Raw genomic sequence first — 20,435 nt, 5'->3', positions numbered from 1 at the left:
TGCCATCAACGGGGGCCGCGTCATGGCCAATGCACAGCTTGCCATGAGGCACCTGTGACTTGGTCTCTCATCACTGTCTGAGCGGGATCAGCGGGGAGTCCTGGGGCTCTCCCTGTCCACCTCTTCTCTCTTCAGTCCAGACATCCAGGCTAGGGCTGTCACGATATCAAATTTTCTCTTCACGATTATCATGGGCAAAAAATATCACGATGACGATATTATCACGATAACAGCAAAAATTTAATTAATAATGGTACAACCATTCAGATTCATCTTTAATTTTATTTTTGTTTGTTTTCTCTCTTTTCCAAGATGAATTACATTCAGAATACCTGTCAAATGAGGTGTTGAAACAATAAGAGAACAGTAACTGTACAACTGCATACCAAAAGTGTAGTTACACTCAACTAATTAAAATCTGATGAACTGATTAACAGAGGATCCACAGCAGAGGCGTAATTTACGTAGGGTTGGTGGATTAAGAAAACCCACGGGCCCTGTTGGGATGAAATCCTTTACCACCACCACACTGCCGTGAATTTTTGTTTGTTTGTTTGTTTAAATCCGAGGCGGAATGAGCGCAGCAGCTGCTTCTCTCCAGCCAGAAGGGCTGCTACTGGCTCGGGCCCCGAGCTGAAGGGGGCCCCGAGAAACGGCTGACATCAGTCAATTTCAATGACAAATCTATGGCGCTACACTAGACGCTGCAACGACAACGTGTCGAAAATCCCCCGCATGGGGCCCTTTTCTGAGTACTCACCGATTAGTTGCTAGAAGGGGGCCGGAAGACGGCGGATATCAGCTACGCAACTTGAAACCCCCCGGACACATTACAATGACACATCTGGAACCTACCTAATGGGGCCCCACTACTACCCGGCTAGCTTCAACATGCAGTCAGTGTTGCTAAACACACTTTTTTCGGGTTAGGATAGAGCGTCTCGCTGTCGTTGTCGGCCACCGCCGAAATGTTTAGTTCACTCGTGACGCTCGCTAACTGGGAGCCATGCTAGCTAGGAGCCGTGCCGCTACCGCTGCTCCTGCTGTGTTTATATGTGAGGGGAAGGGGAGAGGTGGGGCGCTGCAGGAGGGAGACGAAGCAGGGCGGAAGAACAGTAGCGGATTTTGAAAATAAACTTCAACACGTTTCAAGTGGCACTAGATCCTCTTTGCGATATTATCATGTGCGCATTTTGAACACGATATTGAAATTTCATTTATTTAATACCACGATTATCGTCAATACCGGTTTACCGCGACAGCCCTAATCCAGGCCATCATCGAGCGCTTGGAGGCGCGAGGCTCCCAACAGCTTGCGCCGCACCTGCAGCCCTGCCATGAGACCCCGCAGCGTCGGCGTCCAGCGGAGCAGCGCAGACCAGGCCCCTGGAGTTCCCCGGCGTCCGGCCAGACCAGATCGTCTGAACGCCGACCTCCGCAGGGCATCGACCAGCCTAGACGGTCCCACGCTCCCAAGCCTCGGAGCGCCCTGTCCGCTCATCCTGCTTCTGTCGCTAAACATTTCAATAAAGGCCGACAGGCTCGTTACTTCTCTGAAAGAGCAACAATCCTCCCCTCTTCCCGTGTTTGTATGACTGAAGCATGTCAAACTCGGCAGAGTTTCTTCCCTCCTGTCTCCCGCTATGCAATAAAGCGGCATAGACCAGTGAGCAGGGCGCACACGGAGCTGCCTGGACACGCCGCGCCGTCCCTGCTCTCCCTCCACTATCTTCCCGCGCCGCAGCCGTGGAGACGGAGTGCTTCACCAGGCATGGGCCGCTGGCTTTCCCGCTGAGTGTTACGCTTAAGCGGAGCATGGCGGAGGTTCTTCCTGTGTCTCATGAACGCTCCAAGCGGAGCTGTCCAGTGCTAGCCTGGGTTCCCGCTGACAAGCACCCTGCTTCTGGCTTCAGCACCAGGGACAGCGGCTCGTGGGGCTCCGCACTCACGCCGCTACCGCTGGGTTCGCTCCCATCAAAGCGCTGGTTCGTGGCCCCGGCACGGCCACCCGCGCTCTTTCATGGGACGCCCCCTTCACAGCCCTTTCACCGGGGGCCCCCCGTCTCCCGAGGCTGGGAGGACGGGAGGGCCGTCCCCTCAGGCCATGGTGCAGCCACTGACGCTGTGTTTTCAGACGTGGCGCACGATGCTGGGCCCGCTTTCACCCTGGTTGTCCAGAACACTGAGAAGCGGCTATGCTCTGTAGTTTGCTTGTCGTCCGCCTCTCTTCAATGGGATCCTTCGAACGTGGCTCGCATGCCCTGCGGGGGCGGCCGCTCTCGAGGCAGAAGTGACCTCGCTCCTCCGCCGGGGCGCAGTGACGGAGCTGAGCGTGGAAGAGGCGCACTCGGGTTTTTATTCCCCCTACTTCTTGGTTTCCAAGAAGAGTGGAGGTATGAGGCCCATTCTGGACCTGCGGGTCCTAGATGCTCACATAACCACCAGGAGGTTTCGCATGCTGACAGTCAAACACCTCCTGGAGAGCATCCGCCCTGGGGACTGTATGGCGTCGGTCGACCTCACGGACGCCTACTTCCACATCCATATCCTGAGGAGGCACAGGCCCTTGCTCCGGTTTGCCGTGGGAAACAGGTATTTTCAATACATTCGTCTCCCCTTCGGCTACTCTCTCGCTCTCGCACCTTTTCCAAGTGTATCGAGGTGGCGCTGGAGCCCCTCCGTCGTCGTGTGCTGAGGATTCTCACATACATCGACGACTGGCTCATACTGGCGTCCTCCTATCAGGAGGCAGTGGAGCACACGGCCCGGGTCCGGCACCTCATCGACCTCCTGGGGTTCATGGTGAAACAAGACAAGAGCCCGTTCACCACGGCTCAGCACATGGCTTACCTGGGTTTGGAGCTGGACACGCTCTCTATGATGGCCCGCCTCTCCAAGGACAGGCGAACCTCCCTCCTCTCGGCCCTGAGGTCTGTGATGACCACACCCCTGGTCAGGGTCCGTCTGGTCAGGACCGTCCTGGGTTTGATGGCCGCGGCCCACCCAGTGGTTCGGTTGGGCCTTCTGTACATGCGCAGACTGCAGCGGTGGTTCTCACGCCTCTGCTGCTTTGGGAAACGGGACGGACACAGACTGGTCTCGATCCCGATTCAGGCGCGTCAGGATCTCCTTTTCTGGATGGATCCTGCTCTCCTCATGCAGGGAGTCCCCCTGGGCTGCATGTCGCATCACGTCGAGGTGTTCACGGATGTGTCTCTCGCAGGATAGGGGGGAACCCTAGGCCATCTCGTGGTAGGCGGGGCCTGGGGTTCCCCGCCTACTCACATCAACGTGCTAGAAATGATGGTGGTGCAGCAGGTTCTGCTCCATTTCCAAGCAAGGCTGAAGGACAGCCATGTGCTCGTCAGGACGGACAACACCAATCAAAAGCGGCCATGGGAGGAGCCTCCTCTTCAAAAGCCTGGAGGGAGGATCAGTCTGGGAGCGGCTGCGTCTGTGTGGTGGCCTGTCGCTCCTCACTCGTCTGGCTTGTTTGAAGCGTTTAATCTGTGATTTGTGTGCTTGTTTGGAGTACTAGGTGGTACTGCTTCATTAAGTTGGTGGTTTTGTGCTGTTTTGGGATCCAAGACTATTCCAAAGGGATCACCTCTCCTCATCTTCCTCAGCTATTCCAAAGGGATCACCTTTGGAATAGTCTTGTTTCTTCATTTTGTGTTGAGTTTGACTTATGGTAACCCTTAGTTTATGTAACCCTTCTTATTTATTAAACACCTCTGTTCATCTGGGTTTTATGTTACTTCCTTCTTCCTTTTGAGCCGCGGATGTAACATAATTGGGGGCTCGTCCGAGAAATCCTTAAAGTTCCCGAGGAGGAGTGGAGTAATTAATTAGGGTTTTGTTGTGTGGGATTTTCTTTTCTTTTGTAGTATTGTACAGTGCGGAGAATGGAGCACTTTAACGTTCAGACATTTCTCGTTGAACCTTCCCTGGAACAGATTGACAATTGCAGAAAAGGTGATTGGACTAAGATTAGATTTGATAAGATGTAGTTTTCAGATTCCCTACCCCCGGCAAATCTTGAAAAAAGATCTAAAAACTTTAATCATTAGCACTCTGGTGGAGAGGGAGTTGATACAGGCACCTGCTGCGCTTTCAGGATGGCACCTCGAACGACGCCACCAGTGCCAACGTGCACACTGAGCCTCACACAAAGATGTCTCCAAGGAGTGAAGCCAAGAGTGCTGCACTGCAGACAAGGCCGGGTGGGCGCGTCCGCGCAGGCTCCAGCTTCTCCTCATCTTCCTCAGCCAGCTCTGGTTCAGCGAGCGAGGCCCAGCTCAAAGTCCGGCTCACCCAGCTGAAGCTAGAAGCCCAAGAAAAGGCGGAAAGGAGAGACGCACAGCTCAAGCTGCAGCTGGAGATCAGGAGGCTTGAGATTGAGGCGGAGACGGCAGTACGTATGCGCCAGCTCGAGCTCGAGTCTCAGAGGGAGACGCACGTGCTCCGCTCATTGGCCGGTATGTGTCCTCCTCCCACCAGCCGAGATCACAGCCTGTTTGATGTCAGTAAAAATATCATCTGATGGTGCGTTCACACCAGACGCTTTGCAAGCGTCACGGGCGTCACTGACGCCTCAAAGTTGACGCGTGTAAAGTGTGGAATTCGACGTGTGTTCAAATTACACACGACGCTTGCAACGCGCGGCAGCTCATTGGCGGGAGTGGGAGGAGCTTCTGTGTCCTGTCTTCCTGTTGACAATAGCGGATCCCATTGAGACACTGGCTTGGCTTTATTTAATAAAGAAAGCCAGAAAACGGCGTCGTCAGGCGCCTGTGCAACGTTTTTGGGTTCATTCCATCCTGCAGTGGCGTTCGCAATTTGGCGAATTTCACCATTTGCTCCAGGAGCTGCGTGAGGATGAGGTTCGCTTTCAGCGGTACTTCCGCCTCTCCCGGGCCCAGTTTGACGACCTTCTGGCCCGCATCAGTGCTCTAGAGATGCGCGGATTGCGGTTGCACCCGCGGAGCCCGCAAATAACCGCGGATCGGGCGGATGACGTGTCGAAAAATTAAGATTTTTATTACATTCGGGCGGGTTGCGGTTGAAGCATTCAAAAAAAAAAAAAAAAAAGCTACCTCAATACACCTAAACACTATTCTGTGGATGCCGGGCGGGTTTGGTTTTGAAAATTGATTAAAAAGAAATCGTTCATATGGGCGGACAGCGGGCGGATGGAGATTTTAGAAGCGGTTGTGGATGGAAAAATGAGCCATCGGCACATCTCTACAGCGCTCTGAGTGCTCGTCTGTGATTGGATGACGGTCGCGTTGACGCTTCCAAAGTTCAGTTTTCCCAACTTCAGGCGTTGACCCCTGCAACGCGCAATGCGTGTGACGCGCGTCACCAAAGCTCAAAAAGCTCGAAAAGCGACGCTCAAAAAGCGCCTGATGCACGTTAGGTCCGTTGAAGTTCGTCCACCATAGACTTTGAATGTAAAAGCAACACCCGTGACGCTTGCAACGCGTCCGGTGTGAACGCACCATTAGTTCCCACCTTCCGAGAGTGGGAGGTTGATAGCTTTTTCAGCGCGCTTGAGCGCATCGCCTCCACTCTCCACTGGCCACCAGAGGTTTGGTCTCTGTTGGTGGAGTGCAAAATTCATGGCAAAGCCCAGGAAGTAATTTCGGCACTTCCTGTAGAGGAAAGCTTGAAATATGACAGTGTCGAAGCCGCCATCCTCTGCACTTATGAGTCAGTTCCTGAAGCTTACTGGCAGAAGTTAAGGAACGGGGAAAAATTACCAAGCCAGACTTTCAGTGAGTTTGCTAGAGATAAAAGGGTTTTGTTTGATAAGTGGATTAAATCATCTAAAGTGACTGATTTTGAATCCCTGTGAGAGCTCATTTTGCTAGAGGACTTTAAAAATTGTATTCCGGATCCTGTTATTGTGCATCTGAATGAGAAAAAGTCTAATTCGCTCGCTGTTGCTGCTGTGTTAGCAGATGAATGTGCTCATGCATAACATTGCTTTTTCTGTACAAAAACCTCGCGGTTCCCCGATTAGTACTGGTGGTGTGTTAAAATCCCAAAGCTTGAACAAAGGACGTGAGTGTTACTATTGTCACAAAGCTGGGTGATTGCCTCGCCCTAAAACGCAAGGAGCAGGTGTCCAAAGGTGTCGGCTTGATTAATTCTGAAATTAAACCTTTGGACATTGACATTGATTGTGACAAACCTGATTCATATTTTGAACCCTTTATTTTGGAAGGGTCTGTGTCGTTGCCGGGTGAACCTGCTGATCAGCGCCCGGTGCGCGTTCTGCGAGACACCGCCTGCTCACAGTCAGTGAACCTTGCAAGTGTGTTGCCATTTTCAGATAAATATGCCTGCGGTTATGGTGCGGAATCCAGCTGGGTTATGTTCCTTGACCAGTGCATTATGTGCATGTCGAGTACAAGTTGGTGTCTGGAATGTTCCCGGTGGCTGTTTGTCCTGCCCTCCCGTTTAAAGGCATTGCATTTTTGCTGGGAAATGACATCGCTGGGGGCAAGGTGACTTCCACCTTAGAGGTGCTGGATGTGCCCCAGCACCGTGAGTCCAGTATTGCTGAAAGATCAAATTCTGAGTGATTTCCAGCCTGTTCGTTCACCAGAGCTCGGGCCAAGAAAGTGAATAGGGACAATATTGTGCCCCTGTCTGACACTTTTCTGATATCAGAATTTACAGATTCGGCCAAGACTGAAAACAAGCCAGATTCCTCTGTCAAATTGGAGGATGAGCCCGCTGCTGTCATCCCGACGCGCTCCGTTAGCGCGGGAGTTTCTTCCCTGCCTGACAGCGCACCTTTGCCAGTCTCCAGAGATCGCCCGTGTGCTGCGCAGGGGGCGGACCCGATGTGAAGAAATGCTTCACAAAGGTAGTGAGAACAGAGGCTGCCCTGGTGACTGGGGCGTGCGCGCCAATCGTGTCAGACTCTGTGTCCTCCTGAGGAATTAAGGCCTCCCAGCCGAACAAATTTCGGCAGCCTCGCGCCCTCCTTGCCTAAGAACTTTGTTCGGCTGGGTGATCGAGAAGTCTTCTGTGATTGGTCAGATTTTCCTGCTTCACCTCGACACCCCCATTTATTGCCAGAGCGGAGCCACTGAAGAGACGGTGCTTTATTAAATGGAGCAGAAAGCTCCACGTTTTCCAAAAATGGCTCATAGAGTCAGCTGAATTCATCTTTAGAATTATTTAACTGTCCAGGTATTTACATTACTTGTACCTCTTTATGCTTAACAAAATGTTACCACTGCTCAACGGAGAACTGCCTCGTTTGGTTATTTATACACTGAAAATTATTCTGGACTGAGATCGTGTTTTAAACTGATTGCGTTTAATGACTGAAGCGAACACATTTTCAAAGGATGGATTTCATGACTCTGATAATCATCAACCATAATGGCTTCATTATATATTGCCAATTAAGATACCACAAACACTTAATATCCCCTGAAAAATAAATAAATACAACTTGTATAGTCCTCAAAATCTCTCCAAAAAATTAAATAAAAAAAAAAAAATGTATTTCTGAATCAAATGTCTTTAAAAGACTTATAACAGAAATTATTCACATCGATTGATTGCTGTATTTCAAACGTTTTTATTGAATTTTTCTGTCTTTAAAATGAATTCATAACAGCGCCTATAATTCCCTCCTGCCAGGCACAAGTCCTGGAGGAGTCTGCAAAATTCAGAAAGTAATTTCTTGAGATGATCGGAGTCCCGACGTTTCTCTTCCTCCACCCCTGGCACCTTCCACACTGTCACTGAGGAGGAGCAGCAGTGCAGGAGAAGTTGGTGGATGTACCTTGCAGGTGGTGCAGCAGCTGCATCTGTAGAGATCATGATAAAATCATTTTCAATGCCTTGACCATTAATTAAAGAGCTTATCCTTCAGCATCAGACTGGATCCAGAGACGGATCAATAAAACGCAAGGTGTCTCAATTCCTGATGATTTGATGGTCAAAGCAGGAGAAAAAAATCATGAAGAAATTTAAAGGGACTTAAGGCAAAATTTGTGAAAAACTACACATGCATTTCCAGTTTATTCAATACTAATGGGCCGTGAAGCATTAAAATCCTAAAATAACAGGCCAATCCGCGTATCTGTCTGTTGCCTTGTACAAGCTGTGTGCCACAGAATTTGCTGCAGTTCGGGGTCCGAATTTCCCGCGCAATCGTGGGGATGTGACGTAAACTGACGCTGTATGCGCGTTCCTGATGGCTCTGGAACAGACCCGCGGAGGTAAATTTTGTAAAGTTGCCTTAAAGCGACACTAAGGAACTTTTCAATCTTAATAAAACATTATAATATCTTTTGTGATGATACATCGACTTACAACTAGTTGAATGAGCCCTCTGTCACGGCCTGAGGGCGTCAGTATTGCTTTCACTTGGACTAAGCAGCTGTGAGGAGGGTGGTAGGAACCCTGCACACTAAAAAACTCCAAATGTGCGGACTGCTTTACAGCATGGTCTCCGAGGAGGGAAAAGCGGTACAAAGACAAAGTTACGTTTACCAAAGTTAAACGTTTATTTTCAGCATCATGATATAACATTGTTTAGCCACCATTAGATTCATTTAGATTCATTACCTCGTCGTTATCCGTCCTTCACACAGCCACTGGAAACAAATGAAGGCGAGTTCAGTCCGACAGCATGCCACCGGGAGCAGCATTTTACGACGCCATGTGCTAGTCCTCATGGGAACTGTAGTATTCGCTCAGGCAAAACACTACCGCTTTTGTCCACTGGTGCCGCCAAAATCAACGAAAACTGAAAGTTCCTTTGTGTCGCTTTAAGTCCCTTTACTTATATTCGACATTATTTTTATAATGATGTGAAAATAACATACATTTTATTTATAGACTGGAATGTGCATAAAAACAAAACTGCGTTTTTAATTTGGGAGAATTCATTTAAAAAACATTACAAACACAATTAATGAGTATAAATTAAAATTGGTGGAGCAGCATATCTGTCAGCTATTGTGTTTCTCCTCCACATACTCTGAATTACTTATATTAATTTTTTTTTAAGGGGGGAAATTTTACTGGCTAAATAGAGGAAAATTGAAATATTTAATAACGAAAGAACAATATTAGAAACTGATGAAGCTCTTACGATCAAATCTGCAGCTCTCTGATCTGTTTATCATCCAACAACCTGCCTTGCCTTGAGCCATGAAAAAAAAAAACTTTCACAGCTTTTGCAGAACAAAAATGGGCTTATTTCTATTTATTTTATGTACAGACAAGAGATTAACTGATCACCAATACCTGAATGAGGACAGGTGAAGTGGCCTTGAACCAGCTGGACTCTCTTTTCTTCATCTGCTCATGGAGGGCAAGCTTCAATAAGTAATCGTTCATCAATTCTTCCATAAAAACGCCATTTTTATACCATCCAGCCATGTAGAGTTGCTGGAAAAAGTTGCTGGAGGAGCGGAGTCAGCACTGAGGGGGCGTGGCCTCATAGGGGCGCGGCCTTTGAGTTCTCGCTTCGGCTAGAGTATGAAATGTCATCAAGCTGCCGAACTTTCTTCGGCAGCTTGATGACGTCATCCTGCCAAACTTTGTTCTTGTTCTTGTGGAGTATGTAGGGGCCTTTAGTGATACGCCATTCTGTTCTTCAAAGCGCTCGTCTCCCAAATTCTGAAATGCTGCAACAGCTTCCCTCGGTATTGAGTCACCTGTCACCTGACCTGCAGTGTGACGTCAGCGGCCTGATAGAATGGTCGGTTCAGTGACATGCCCACTCGAACTCATGTTAAGCATGATATAAACCACTCGCTCTCGCTCTACTGTTGGCACTCTAGCATTTTTGAGGGTTAAGGTCACCTGTCACCTGTCATCCACGCATGCAGAAATGTCCCTCTCGTGATAATGGACTCACTTAAAAGACTCTCAAAGTATTGCTGATCGTTCTCATAATGCTGTCTCTGCTCGCGCCAATGAACTCTCTCCTTCCCATGATTCATTTCCAGAGGGCGTTTTCTCTTCTTTGTTGCAGCCTTTTTTCTTTTCTTTTTCTTTTTTTACTCAGTAACATTTGTGATATAAAATGTACCGGAGTACATTATGTAGCAGCATAGAGGTGTCTGCTTATGTGCTGCATGCAGGCCAGTGCTGATTGGCTGCTGCTGAGGTGGCCCAGTATAAAAGCAGAGCTCCTCCCTCCAATCTTCCTTTGCGCCCCTGCTGACTGACGTGTCATTTGCGGGTCAGAGGTTGCTGACTGACAGGTATGGCAGCACACTGCTTCACTCGATGTCTCTCTCATCATGCTAAGCCATGGGTGTTTGCTTGCAGGGTGCTGCTTGTGTGCTGCTCTGTGCTGCTTTAGGTGTGGCTTCAGGCACTGCTGCATTGTTTGGCTGTGGTAGGTGTCCTCCCTCTCTCTCTCTCTGCAGTGTATTAGATGCTGTCCTGTGGCTAATGCTAGTGTGGTCGCAGGTGAGGTGCTGGCGGCTGGAGCCCTCGCTCCCTCCCATATACCCCTTTCCCACTGCAACTAGCGGGTCGACCCGTGTCTTCGACCTGCTAACTATCGCCTTTTTAGACGCCTTTCGCATTACCTGCAGACCTCCCGCTGCCGTCACTGCGTTTTCCCGCACTGATGGTGTCCCACGTTGATGACATAATCAGCGCGACGGAGCAAAACAAAAGTAAACAATGCAGCGGAAAACAGTCCCTGTTACCTGTAGACGAATCTCCTCTTCCCCACGGATCAGGGGAAGCTCTCTGGTCTCGCTGTCTTGCCAATGCTGGGTCATGTTGATGAAGGAAATCTCACGCTGTGTCCAGAAACAACAACTAGCGCGCTAACGTGGCCAGTGGGAAAGGGGTATTAGTGTGTATGTGTGTTCTCACTGCTGTGAAAGGTATGCTCACTTCATATGTAGCACCATATTCACTAGCCACATCATTAGCGATTACAGCAATAATCATTCCTCCTTTGATCCAGGTGCTCCTATAATCTGTTCGTTAGTTCATTGCTGCCTTGTCTCCAGTGTGCTTTGTCTCCAAGCCTGCTAGTCTGGAGCCACTCATCCCAAGCTCATCTGTATCACGGTAGCAGCCGTGTGGCTATTGTGGGCCAGCGGCTCCTCTGTCTACTGGGTGGAATTAACCTCCAGTTTTGAGAGTTTGGCTGGGACAGCTAGCCGGGCAAGTTCTTAATTTGGGGGTTGTGCCCAGTGCCCGGAAGGTGGCATCCTTCGTTGTTTTCTGTGTGCGGTGGTGGTTTGCTTCACTGGGTGTGGTTTGATTTGCTTTACTCTTGTCTAATGGATCGCTCCCCTCCGCGTTAGCTTATGCCCATCCACTAGGCCTCAGCTGAGAGTAAATTCCCCCCCTCCTTCCCTGGGTTCTATGTGAGTTTTAAAGTATGTATTAGGTACTTTTAAACATTCATTTTTGGAATAAAATCGCTGGATTACACCGCTTATCTCCTACACCGGAGATAAGCTCCATCCACACTCCCGTCCTGCTAGGACCCCATAGCTGTCCGAACGGGATGCCTGACTAAAAATAACAAAACATCAATCACAACAAATAACAGGGAATTTGTAACACAAAGATTTACTAGACAGAAATGTGATAACTTCTGTCAGTGAACCTGGTGAACAGAATGGGTGAACAGTCTTGTTGCAACACAAAAGAAGAATGGTACACTAAGGGTGTGTTTGGACCCTTGTGACCTGAATCAAGCAAACGCCAGCACTACTCCATTCCCACACGAGGACATCCGCAGCAAACTTGCAGGAAAATCAGTCTTCACTATTTTGGATGAAAAGGATGGATACTGGCAGATCAAACTGGATGATTCATCTTCAAAGCCCTGCACCTTCAACACACCATGGGGTCGGTATCGTTTCCTCCGCCTTCCATTGGGAATTAAATCTGTCAGAAAAGTGTTTCAGCAAAAGAACTGAGACATTCGGTGACATTCCTGGTGTGTTCGTCCTAGCAGACGATATCATTGCAGCAAAATCAGAGCGTGAGTACAAAGAAATCTTGCGAAAAGTAATGGAAATGGCAAAAGCAGCTCATGTGAAATTCAACAAAGACAAGATTCAGTTCAAAGTGGACACTGTGAAATATATGGGACGTGTCATCACAGCAGCAGGTCAGAAAGCTGATGACACAAAGATCAAAGCTATCGTTGACATGCCCACTGCTGAGGACAAAGTCTCCAACGCTTATTGGGAATGATAAAGTTCTTAGCGCAGTACATACCAAATGAAGCGTCACTTACTGTGCCCTTAAGACAACTACTGAAGGAGGACACTGTGTGGCAATGGCAACCACACCACAGCGAGGCGCTGCAGAAACTCAAAACTGCCCTCACACAAGCACCAGTCCTGTGGTTCTATGACCCCGAGAAACCCCTCGCACTGCACGCAGACTCTTCTAAAGATGGGTTTGGAGTGTGCCTGCTACAAGATGGTCAACCTGTGTGCTATGCTTCCCGAGCACTCACAGACCCTGAAAAAAGGTACGCTTAAATAGAAAAAGAACTGCTTGCCATTGTGTTTGCCACCAAAAGGTTTCACCAACATGGAAGACCAGTGACAGTCCAATCTGATCACAAGCCTCTTGAAGTGATTATACACAAACCGCTCTGCAAAGCACCAGCAAGACTGCAAGGAATGCTTCTTCATCTACAGAGGTACACATCTCATTGTTTTTGTCCCATTTTAACTGGCTGGGACGGATGGAGCCTTTGGGAGAAGACGTCCAACTTCCCCACCACAAACAAAATGTATCACTGTGAATTCCTTGTTACAAGACAAGGAATTACTTCACCAAGTGTCCTAAAGCCTATGCCCTCCCTTATCAGAGTGCCATCACCATCCAAAGACTTCCCAGCTGCAATAAATGGAAAGCACATAAATATTTGTTGAGATGTAGGGGGAAAAAGTAAGTAGTTGGCAGGGAACATATAGAAATGTGACAATTTTGCTTAAGTACATAACAACCCACGTCATGACTTTACCGCCTCTGAAACACAGCCATCCCGGAGTGACTCCCTGTGCTTTTTAAATGACACAAGATGAAAGTTCAATAATAATATGAGTTTAAAGATAAAACAGAAACATGACAAATATCTTGAAAATATTTTAATCAAGAATGATGGATCAACACATCAGAAGAAACCACTGGTCTTATCTTGACACCTTCTCACATATCCAGTATATCTCGCGCCTCTGGCAATTTGCATCGTCTCGGGACTTCCAAGGGTTGGAGGAGCTCAGCAATACAGCTGCACAGTCCTCACCTATCCCAGCTTCGTTTGGCTCTCCATCCATCCAGTACCTGAAAATAATCCAAATTGTTGACTCATTTATTTTTATTCAAATTAATCTGGCAAAGTGAAATTTTCCATTAATTTTTTTTTTTTTCCCAGAAGGATTTTCTGCAGCTCTCACCTTGGTTCCACCTCTGTGACATTATTAATCCACACCCAGTGGTCCTCTGTGTCCATGTCGGTGAGACCCACCCAGAAACCATTCTGCCAGATTTCTAGACCTTGCACCATTTTGTTAACGTTGTTACCCACAAATGTCTGTACAATCACAAAAAACAGTTCACATTTTGAAACACCCAGCTCTGTCTTTCCAATGTGTAAATAAATATTTAATTTTGCTTTTTCAATTTTCTTGCTTAAAATGAACTCACCTGCTCCTCTGGGCTGTCGATCACAATCAGGTCAGATCCACGGTTGATGCAGTCTGTTCTGCTGTCATGCCAGTTCTTTTTGACAGTAGAGGACTCGGCGTATGAAAAAAAGTAGCAGGAGGTGTTGAAATGAAGAAATCCAGAGGGGCATTTCCCACAAGACGACTCTGAAAGGAACAAATTTTTTTTTTGTAAATCTTCCTGTAATGAAAGCCAACAAACTCAATCAAAACAGCCTTAGCTGTGTCTCACCCAGAGCTGAAATGTTAGAGAGCAGGGTCGTCCTCTCAGTCCGCAGAGCCTCAAGCTGTTTTTGATAGCCGTCATTGATGATCTTTTTTTGTTGGAGCTGGTCTTTGAGCATGGTGTGGTTTTTGACCGCTGTCTCTAAAGCTCTCTTGGCGTCCTCCTCAGCCATGATCACGTCACTGTGGTTGTTGAGGAGATTGTGGAGCTGATTGAGGAGCTGTACTGCAGCTGGATGGGAGACGTGGATTGAGTTCTGCCTTATTTGGGCACCTGTGTATGTTACAACGATAAATGACAAACACGCTTCAATTATTACAGACTTTTTCACAGCTTCAGCAGAAGATATGTCCAGAGTTAAGGGGTTGTGCATCCATACTTTTGGACTACAATTCTAACTAAATGAGTGCATTAACTGTATTTTTACTATTTTTGTTCTCAGTCTGCTCACCCCAAAAGATGTTGATATTTTTCAGCGTCTTGATGTTTGGTCTCTGTGAGACTTCGTCTGCTAAGCAATGTAATTAAAATATCACAAAAGAAGGAAATGAAACCGAACTGTCCTACTCACACTTTATTCCAATAATAACTGCAGATATCAACAGCACCACGTTCAGCAGTCCCAAACTCAGCAGCAGCAGTCGGTACCTCGGACCTGTGTTGCCACCTGAGAATACAGAGGAAAAACAATTCATCCATTAAATGTAAGTTGAACAAAAACATTTTTTTAAGGTTTCTTGCATATTCAGTCATCTCTCTTTCTGGACACCTAAAAGGTAAGACATTGTTAGTAGTTTGATTTAAGTTTGCAAACAGAAAAATAAACTACATGTGATCTTTTTTAAAAATTAAACGTAAACTTCCATACAGTGAAACCAATTGATGCTGCAATTACACTCATCTGACCTGTAAGTCATCAAACTGCGGCTAAACACAATGATTTTTACAATGAGAGAAGCCTCAGAAATTGCTCCTCTTTTACAAACATGACAATGGAAGGAACGGATTCACTCAAACGACCAAACCACCTTAACAAAACTGAAGCGGAAGCTTTGCGGGGGGAAAATCAGTGCTCAGCAAAACCAAACCTTTCCCAAAATACTTCATATGACCGTTTGAACGACGCACCATTGTAGTTTTTTGTCCTTCTCTGTGGATTGTCCATAGCTGCGGTGTTGCTTGTACTGTCGACTGATGTCTCAATTCACTTCTCTTATTCACCCCCACCTAACAGATTTCACTGGAAGAGTGCAATGTGTAAAAGTTCAAGCTTGAAAAAAAATAGGAATTTGAACGTCACCTAATCCAGTATTATTAGATCAAGTGTCATGTAAATATAGGACGATAATCAAATACAACATAGTCATCAAAAGTGTGAAGCAAATCTTTCACAGAAATCCATTAGGATTTTTTGATGGTGATTTTTGGTCAATGTGGAATTGTTTAACAGACTTCATAATGTACAGATGGCTCATAGGGTTTTTTTTTTAATTTTAATTTCGTTTTATTTAAAGAAATCTTTCCTGATTGTACATATCCTTTAGTGAAACTGTCAATTTTAATCATGTCATACTGGATTCCAATTCCAGAGTCTTCAGTTCATAAAGGTTATCTCCTGGGGGTATTACTGTATTCACTGTTTGCAGAGAGAGAGATTACAGTCAAATCGGCACTGACCAACTCGATATAATTCCGATATCGATATAAATAATACAAAAGCCTCAGAAAAACTGTTAAGAATCATGCACATAATGTACTACCTGTAAAACTAGAAATTATTTATCCAGGAAGCTCCTCCAGTATAAAATTTTAGAAATAAAAACTACAATCAATTAAATGTTTACCTTTTATTTAAAAAATATGAAATCACTGTCAAATAAACGTAAGTTTCACCTTTTTCAATATAAATAGCTTTGACTTTACACTTAAATACAGTTATGTTATTGTTATAGATTCAGACAAAGCTGCTTCAACCAGTTATAGAAATAAAAGTGCTCAGAATTACTGCAATAAATAGAAAAATGAGTGAGCAACAACAAACATAAATATTACTGGGACAGGGACTTCAAATAACTGCCATACACTCACCTTTTAAATATTAAAAGCTTTAAAGGATAAGTTTGGTTTAAACAGTTTTCACATTGTTTATAGAACGAAGTACAACAATATACTCACCCAGAAGGGTTTTCTGATCCAAACAGTGCTTCGGGAGAAATTTAGAACCAAAATCGAGCTGCAGACATCTGTATACTGTTAGCCAATGGGGCATGTGTGGCGCCGGCCAGAGGTGGTCAGTAACGAAGTAAATTTACTTAAAGGTATAATGGATGATGCTTTAGCCAATGAATGGCGTGATGCGAGTCTCAACTATCCGCTAGGTAAGTCCGACGTCACCCTCAAGGATACGCCCACTTCCGGGGCCAAACGCGTCTGCGCTCCGTCGGCACAACGTGTAAAACAGTTCAAAACAAACATGTCAGAACCTGCAAATCTCTTTACAATTGCATCTTTTTTTTCCGGGAAAACCTCGGAGAGGATTCAAAAGGGTCTGAATTAGGGCTGTCGCGGTAAACCGGTATTGACGATAATCGTGGTAATAAAAAATGAAATTTCAATATCGTGCTCAAAATGCGCACATGATAATATCGTAAAGAGGATCTAGCGCCACTTGAAACGTGTATTTTCAAAATCCGCTCCTGTTCTTCCGCCCTGCTTCGTCTCCCTCCTGCAGCACCCCCACCTCTCCCCCTCCCCTCACATGTAAACACAGCAGCAGCGGTAGCGGCACGGCTCCTAGCTAGCGTGGCTCCCAGTTAGCGAGCGTCTCGAGTGAACTAAACATGTCGGCGGTGGCCGACAATGACAGCGAGACGCTCTATCCTAACCCGAAAAAAGTGTGTTTAGCAACACTGACTGCAAGTTGATGCAAGCCGGGTCATAGTGGGGCCCCATTAGGTAGGTTCCAGACATGTCACTGTAATGTGTCCGGGGGATTTCAAGTTGTGTCGCTGATATCCGCCGTCTTCTCCGCCGGCCCCCTTCTAGCAACTGACCAGTGAGTACTCGGAAAAGGGCCCCATGCGGGGGATTTTCGACACGTTGTCGTTGCAGCGTCTAGTGTAGCGCCTTAAATTTGTCATTGAAATTGACTGATGTCAGCCGTTCCTCGGGACCCCCTTCAGCTCGGGGCCCGAGCCAGTAGCGGCGCCTCTGGCTGGAGAGAAGCAGCTGCTGCTCATTCCGCCTCGGAGTTAAACAAACAAACAAACAAAAGTTCTCAGCAGTGTGGTGGTGGTACAGGATCTCACCCCAAGAGGACCCGAGGGTTTTCAGAACCCACCAACCCTACGTAAATGACGCCTCTGCTGTGGATCCTCTGTTAATCAGTTCATCAGATTTTAATTACTTGAGTGTAACTACACTTTTGGTATGCAGTTGTACAGTTACTGTTCTCATATTGTTTCAACACCTCATTTGACAGGTATTCTGAATATAATTCATCTGGGAAAAGAGAGAAAACAAACAAAAATAAAATTAAAGATGAATCTAAACGTTTGTACCATTATTAGTTAAATTTTTGCTGATATTGTGATAATATCGTTATCGTGATATTTTTTGCCCACGATAATCGTGAAGAGAAAATTTGATATCGTGACAGCCCTAGTCTGAATTCTTGTAACGCCGGTCGGGTGGCAAAGTCAGCGTTACACAGGGTGTAATTAAAGGTAAAGTCCAGGCGTCTATGAAGAAGAAGCTCAACGATGTCGAGGTGAGTTAACCAGTGCTTTCTGGCTTTTAATGTTTTTTTCCCTTGGCTTCTAAGTAGCCTTGGTTAAGACTGGGATAGATTTATATTATGGATAGATTTGTGTTATTTAACATTTCACTTGTTCAAATAGATATGTGTCTCTCGTTAGCTGAATGCTAACAGGTGGCTTTAATGACTTGAAATCAAGCTGTCATTGTCTCTAAGAAATAACTTAAGAGTGAGTTGTATGTTTTTCACCCTTATGCTCACCTGCTCTTCAAAGCCAGACTCAAAACTCACCTGTTCAGACAGTCCTGCATCACCAAGGGGTTATAGTCATATCCACCATAACAATGTTGTTGCTTTTTTTTTGTTATGTTATTACTGTTCTTAATTTTTCTCAGTCTTTTAATGTTCAGTGTCCTTGGGTGCTTTGAAAGGCGCTTTTAAAATCGTATAAATTATTATTATTATTATTATTATTATTATTATTATTACTCACCTCATTCTAAAATGGTGGTAAAACAGTGGAAAACAGCTTACAGATCTTCTATTTTCACATTTTTACACAGTGGCTATTATGTGGCATAACTGCTTTTCCCATCTGTAGGTCAAATGTCCCTGGACGGCTGCAACAAAGACTGTCCTGCAGGCAGCAGACAGAAAAGCCTTCTTTCTGCAATGGGATGCATCAACTGGTTCTCTGACGGACGCTCTGGAACAGTTCTACAAAGATCATTTCTTGCCGAAGATGTTGCAGGAGATGTGAATTTGCACCACCAGCCTACAGAATGCATGCCATAAAGAAGAGCCACACTTTAAGCAAATGACACTTTATTATAATAAAGGTTCATACATTCATGACTTTGCTTTTTTTTTTTCACATCTGAATCATTCCCATCATGCCATTTCATGCAGAATTGGTGTTTGCAGATTTGTAAGACAGACACACACTTCAGCACTAAACTGGTTCAAGTCATATCTCTTGGATAGAACAGAGCATGTTGCCCTTGGACAATCAACATCATCACCACACACTGTCACCTGTGGAGTACGACAAGGGTCTGTCCTTGGTCCAACCCTGTTCACCATCTACATGCTCCCCCTAGGTCAGATAATTAATAAACACAAGGTTTCTTTTCACTGCTACGCTGATGACACACAGTTATATATGAAAATGGACTCCACACTCCCATCAGCTCTGCCAGCTACATTTCAAGCCTGCCTGGAGGAGATTAAGGCATGGATGGCAACCAACTTTCTCCAATTCAACAACAATAAAACTGAAGCCATTATCATAGGCACTTCACATTAGACCCAGTCTCTCTCCCTCAATAGCATTTTACCTCAATACCATTTTGGATCACAACATTCCCCTGTCCACCTCTGTTACCAACCTAGGAATTAGGTTGGACTCTCATCTCTCATTTGACGCCCACGTCCGACACCTCTGCAAGGTTTTTTTCTTCCATCTCAAAAACATCTCCAAACTCCGTGCCTCCCTCTCCAAACCGGATGCTGAGAGGTTGGTCCATGATTTGTCTCCTCCAGGTTGGACTACTGCAATGCCCTCCTCGTCGGGATCCCTGGCAAGAGCCTCCAAAAACTCCAGTACATTCAGAACTGTGCTACCCGGATCCTGACGAGGAGGCGCAAATACGATCACATCACTCCCGTCCTCAAATCACTCCACTGGTTACCCATACAATACAGAATACAATATAAACTCTGCCTCCTCACCCATCAGTGCATCCATGGAACTGCCCCTGCCTACCTCAGCGAATTACTCACCATCCACACCACCACGCGAAGCCTGCGCTCCTCCTCCTCCACCTACTGCCTTCACCAACCAAGAACGAAACTCTCCACCATGGGAGACAGGGCCTTTCAGGCAGTTGCCCCACGGCTCTGGAATGCCCTCCCAGAGACCCTGAGGGCTCCACAAAGGGTTGAGGTCTTTAAAAAAGGCCTTAAGACCTTCTTATTCAAAAAGGCCTATTGAAGTCTTTGATTGACATTGTTTTGAGGTTTTGATTTTTCTTGTATTGTATTTTAAACTCTGTTATTTGTTGTTGTTGTTTTAACTCTGTACTTTTGTAGCACTTTAAGATTTCATTGAAATGTAAAGTGCATTATAAATAAAATGTATTATTATTATTATTACACTTCCAGTATTTTATCCACTATCTGCACAAACCGTGATGGCCCAGCAGCTTTGCCCTGAGGGAAATGCCAACTGCACACTCTTGCGTTGTGGTTTGGAGTGAAGTTGTCGCGCCTGCGAAGGAGGACAGATCATTACAAATTGTAAAATTGGTATTAGTTATGTGTACAAAAACACATGGAAATAACTGACAATTAAAGACTTCAATTTCAGACTTCCTCAGACTATATATACTTTTTTGAGATAATTTCTGTCATATGTATGGAAAGAACAACTGATGGAGAACATAAATACTCCAATGTAATTTACAGGGTTGCAGTTCCAGTATTTTAACAACATGCAGTGGTAAGAAAAAACACAGCAGGGCTCGTTAGTTATACATTTTAGTACAAGGAGATGCATTTCTAATAAAAGGCTCTTAGAATATTAACACTAGCTTCGGATTCTCATAGAAGATGATTTTGCTTGGAGACCTAAGGGCTAGTTTTCGATCATGACAGGTACAAGATAATGTCAATCGTCTGCTTCTGTAGCTGACATGAAGCTAACTCAGAAGCTAACTAAAACAGACACTCTTCTCTTCATCAAGAC

The 20,435-nt window shown here is 45.9% G+C and overlaps 1 protein-coding gene across 1 annotated transcript in view; it reads right to left on the bottom strand.

Annotated features, from left to right (window-relative positions):
* LOC115407308 (CD209 antigen-like protein C) overlaps positions 1-15,112 on the bottom strand; it is a 29,186-nt gene extending 14,074 nt beyond the window's left edge. The window contains exon 1 of the mRNA XM_030117694.1: positions 15,061-15,112. Coding sequence (XP_029973554.1) covers positions 15,061-15,097 — 37 coding nt within the window. The 5' untranslated portion in view covers positions 15,098-15,112. The remainder of the gene's footprint in view (positions 1-15,060) is intronic.
* Between the last annotated feature and the right edge of the window lie 5,323 nt (positions 15,113-20,435).

Source organism: Salarias fasciatus, chromosome 19 (genome assembly GCF_902148845.1).
Source record: "Salarias fasciatus chromosome 19, fSalaFa1.1, whole genome shotgun sequence".
Classification (NCBI taxonomy): domain Eukaryota; kingdom Metazoa; phylum Chordata; class Actinopteri; order Blenniiformes; family Blenniidae; genus Salarias; species Salarias fasciatus.
This window is presented reverse-complemented; position numbering and strand designations above follow the sequence as displayed.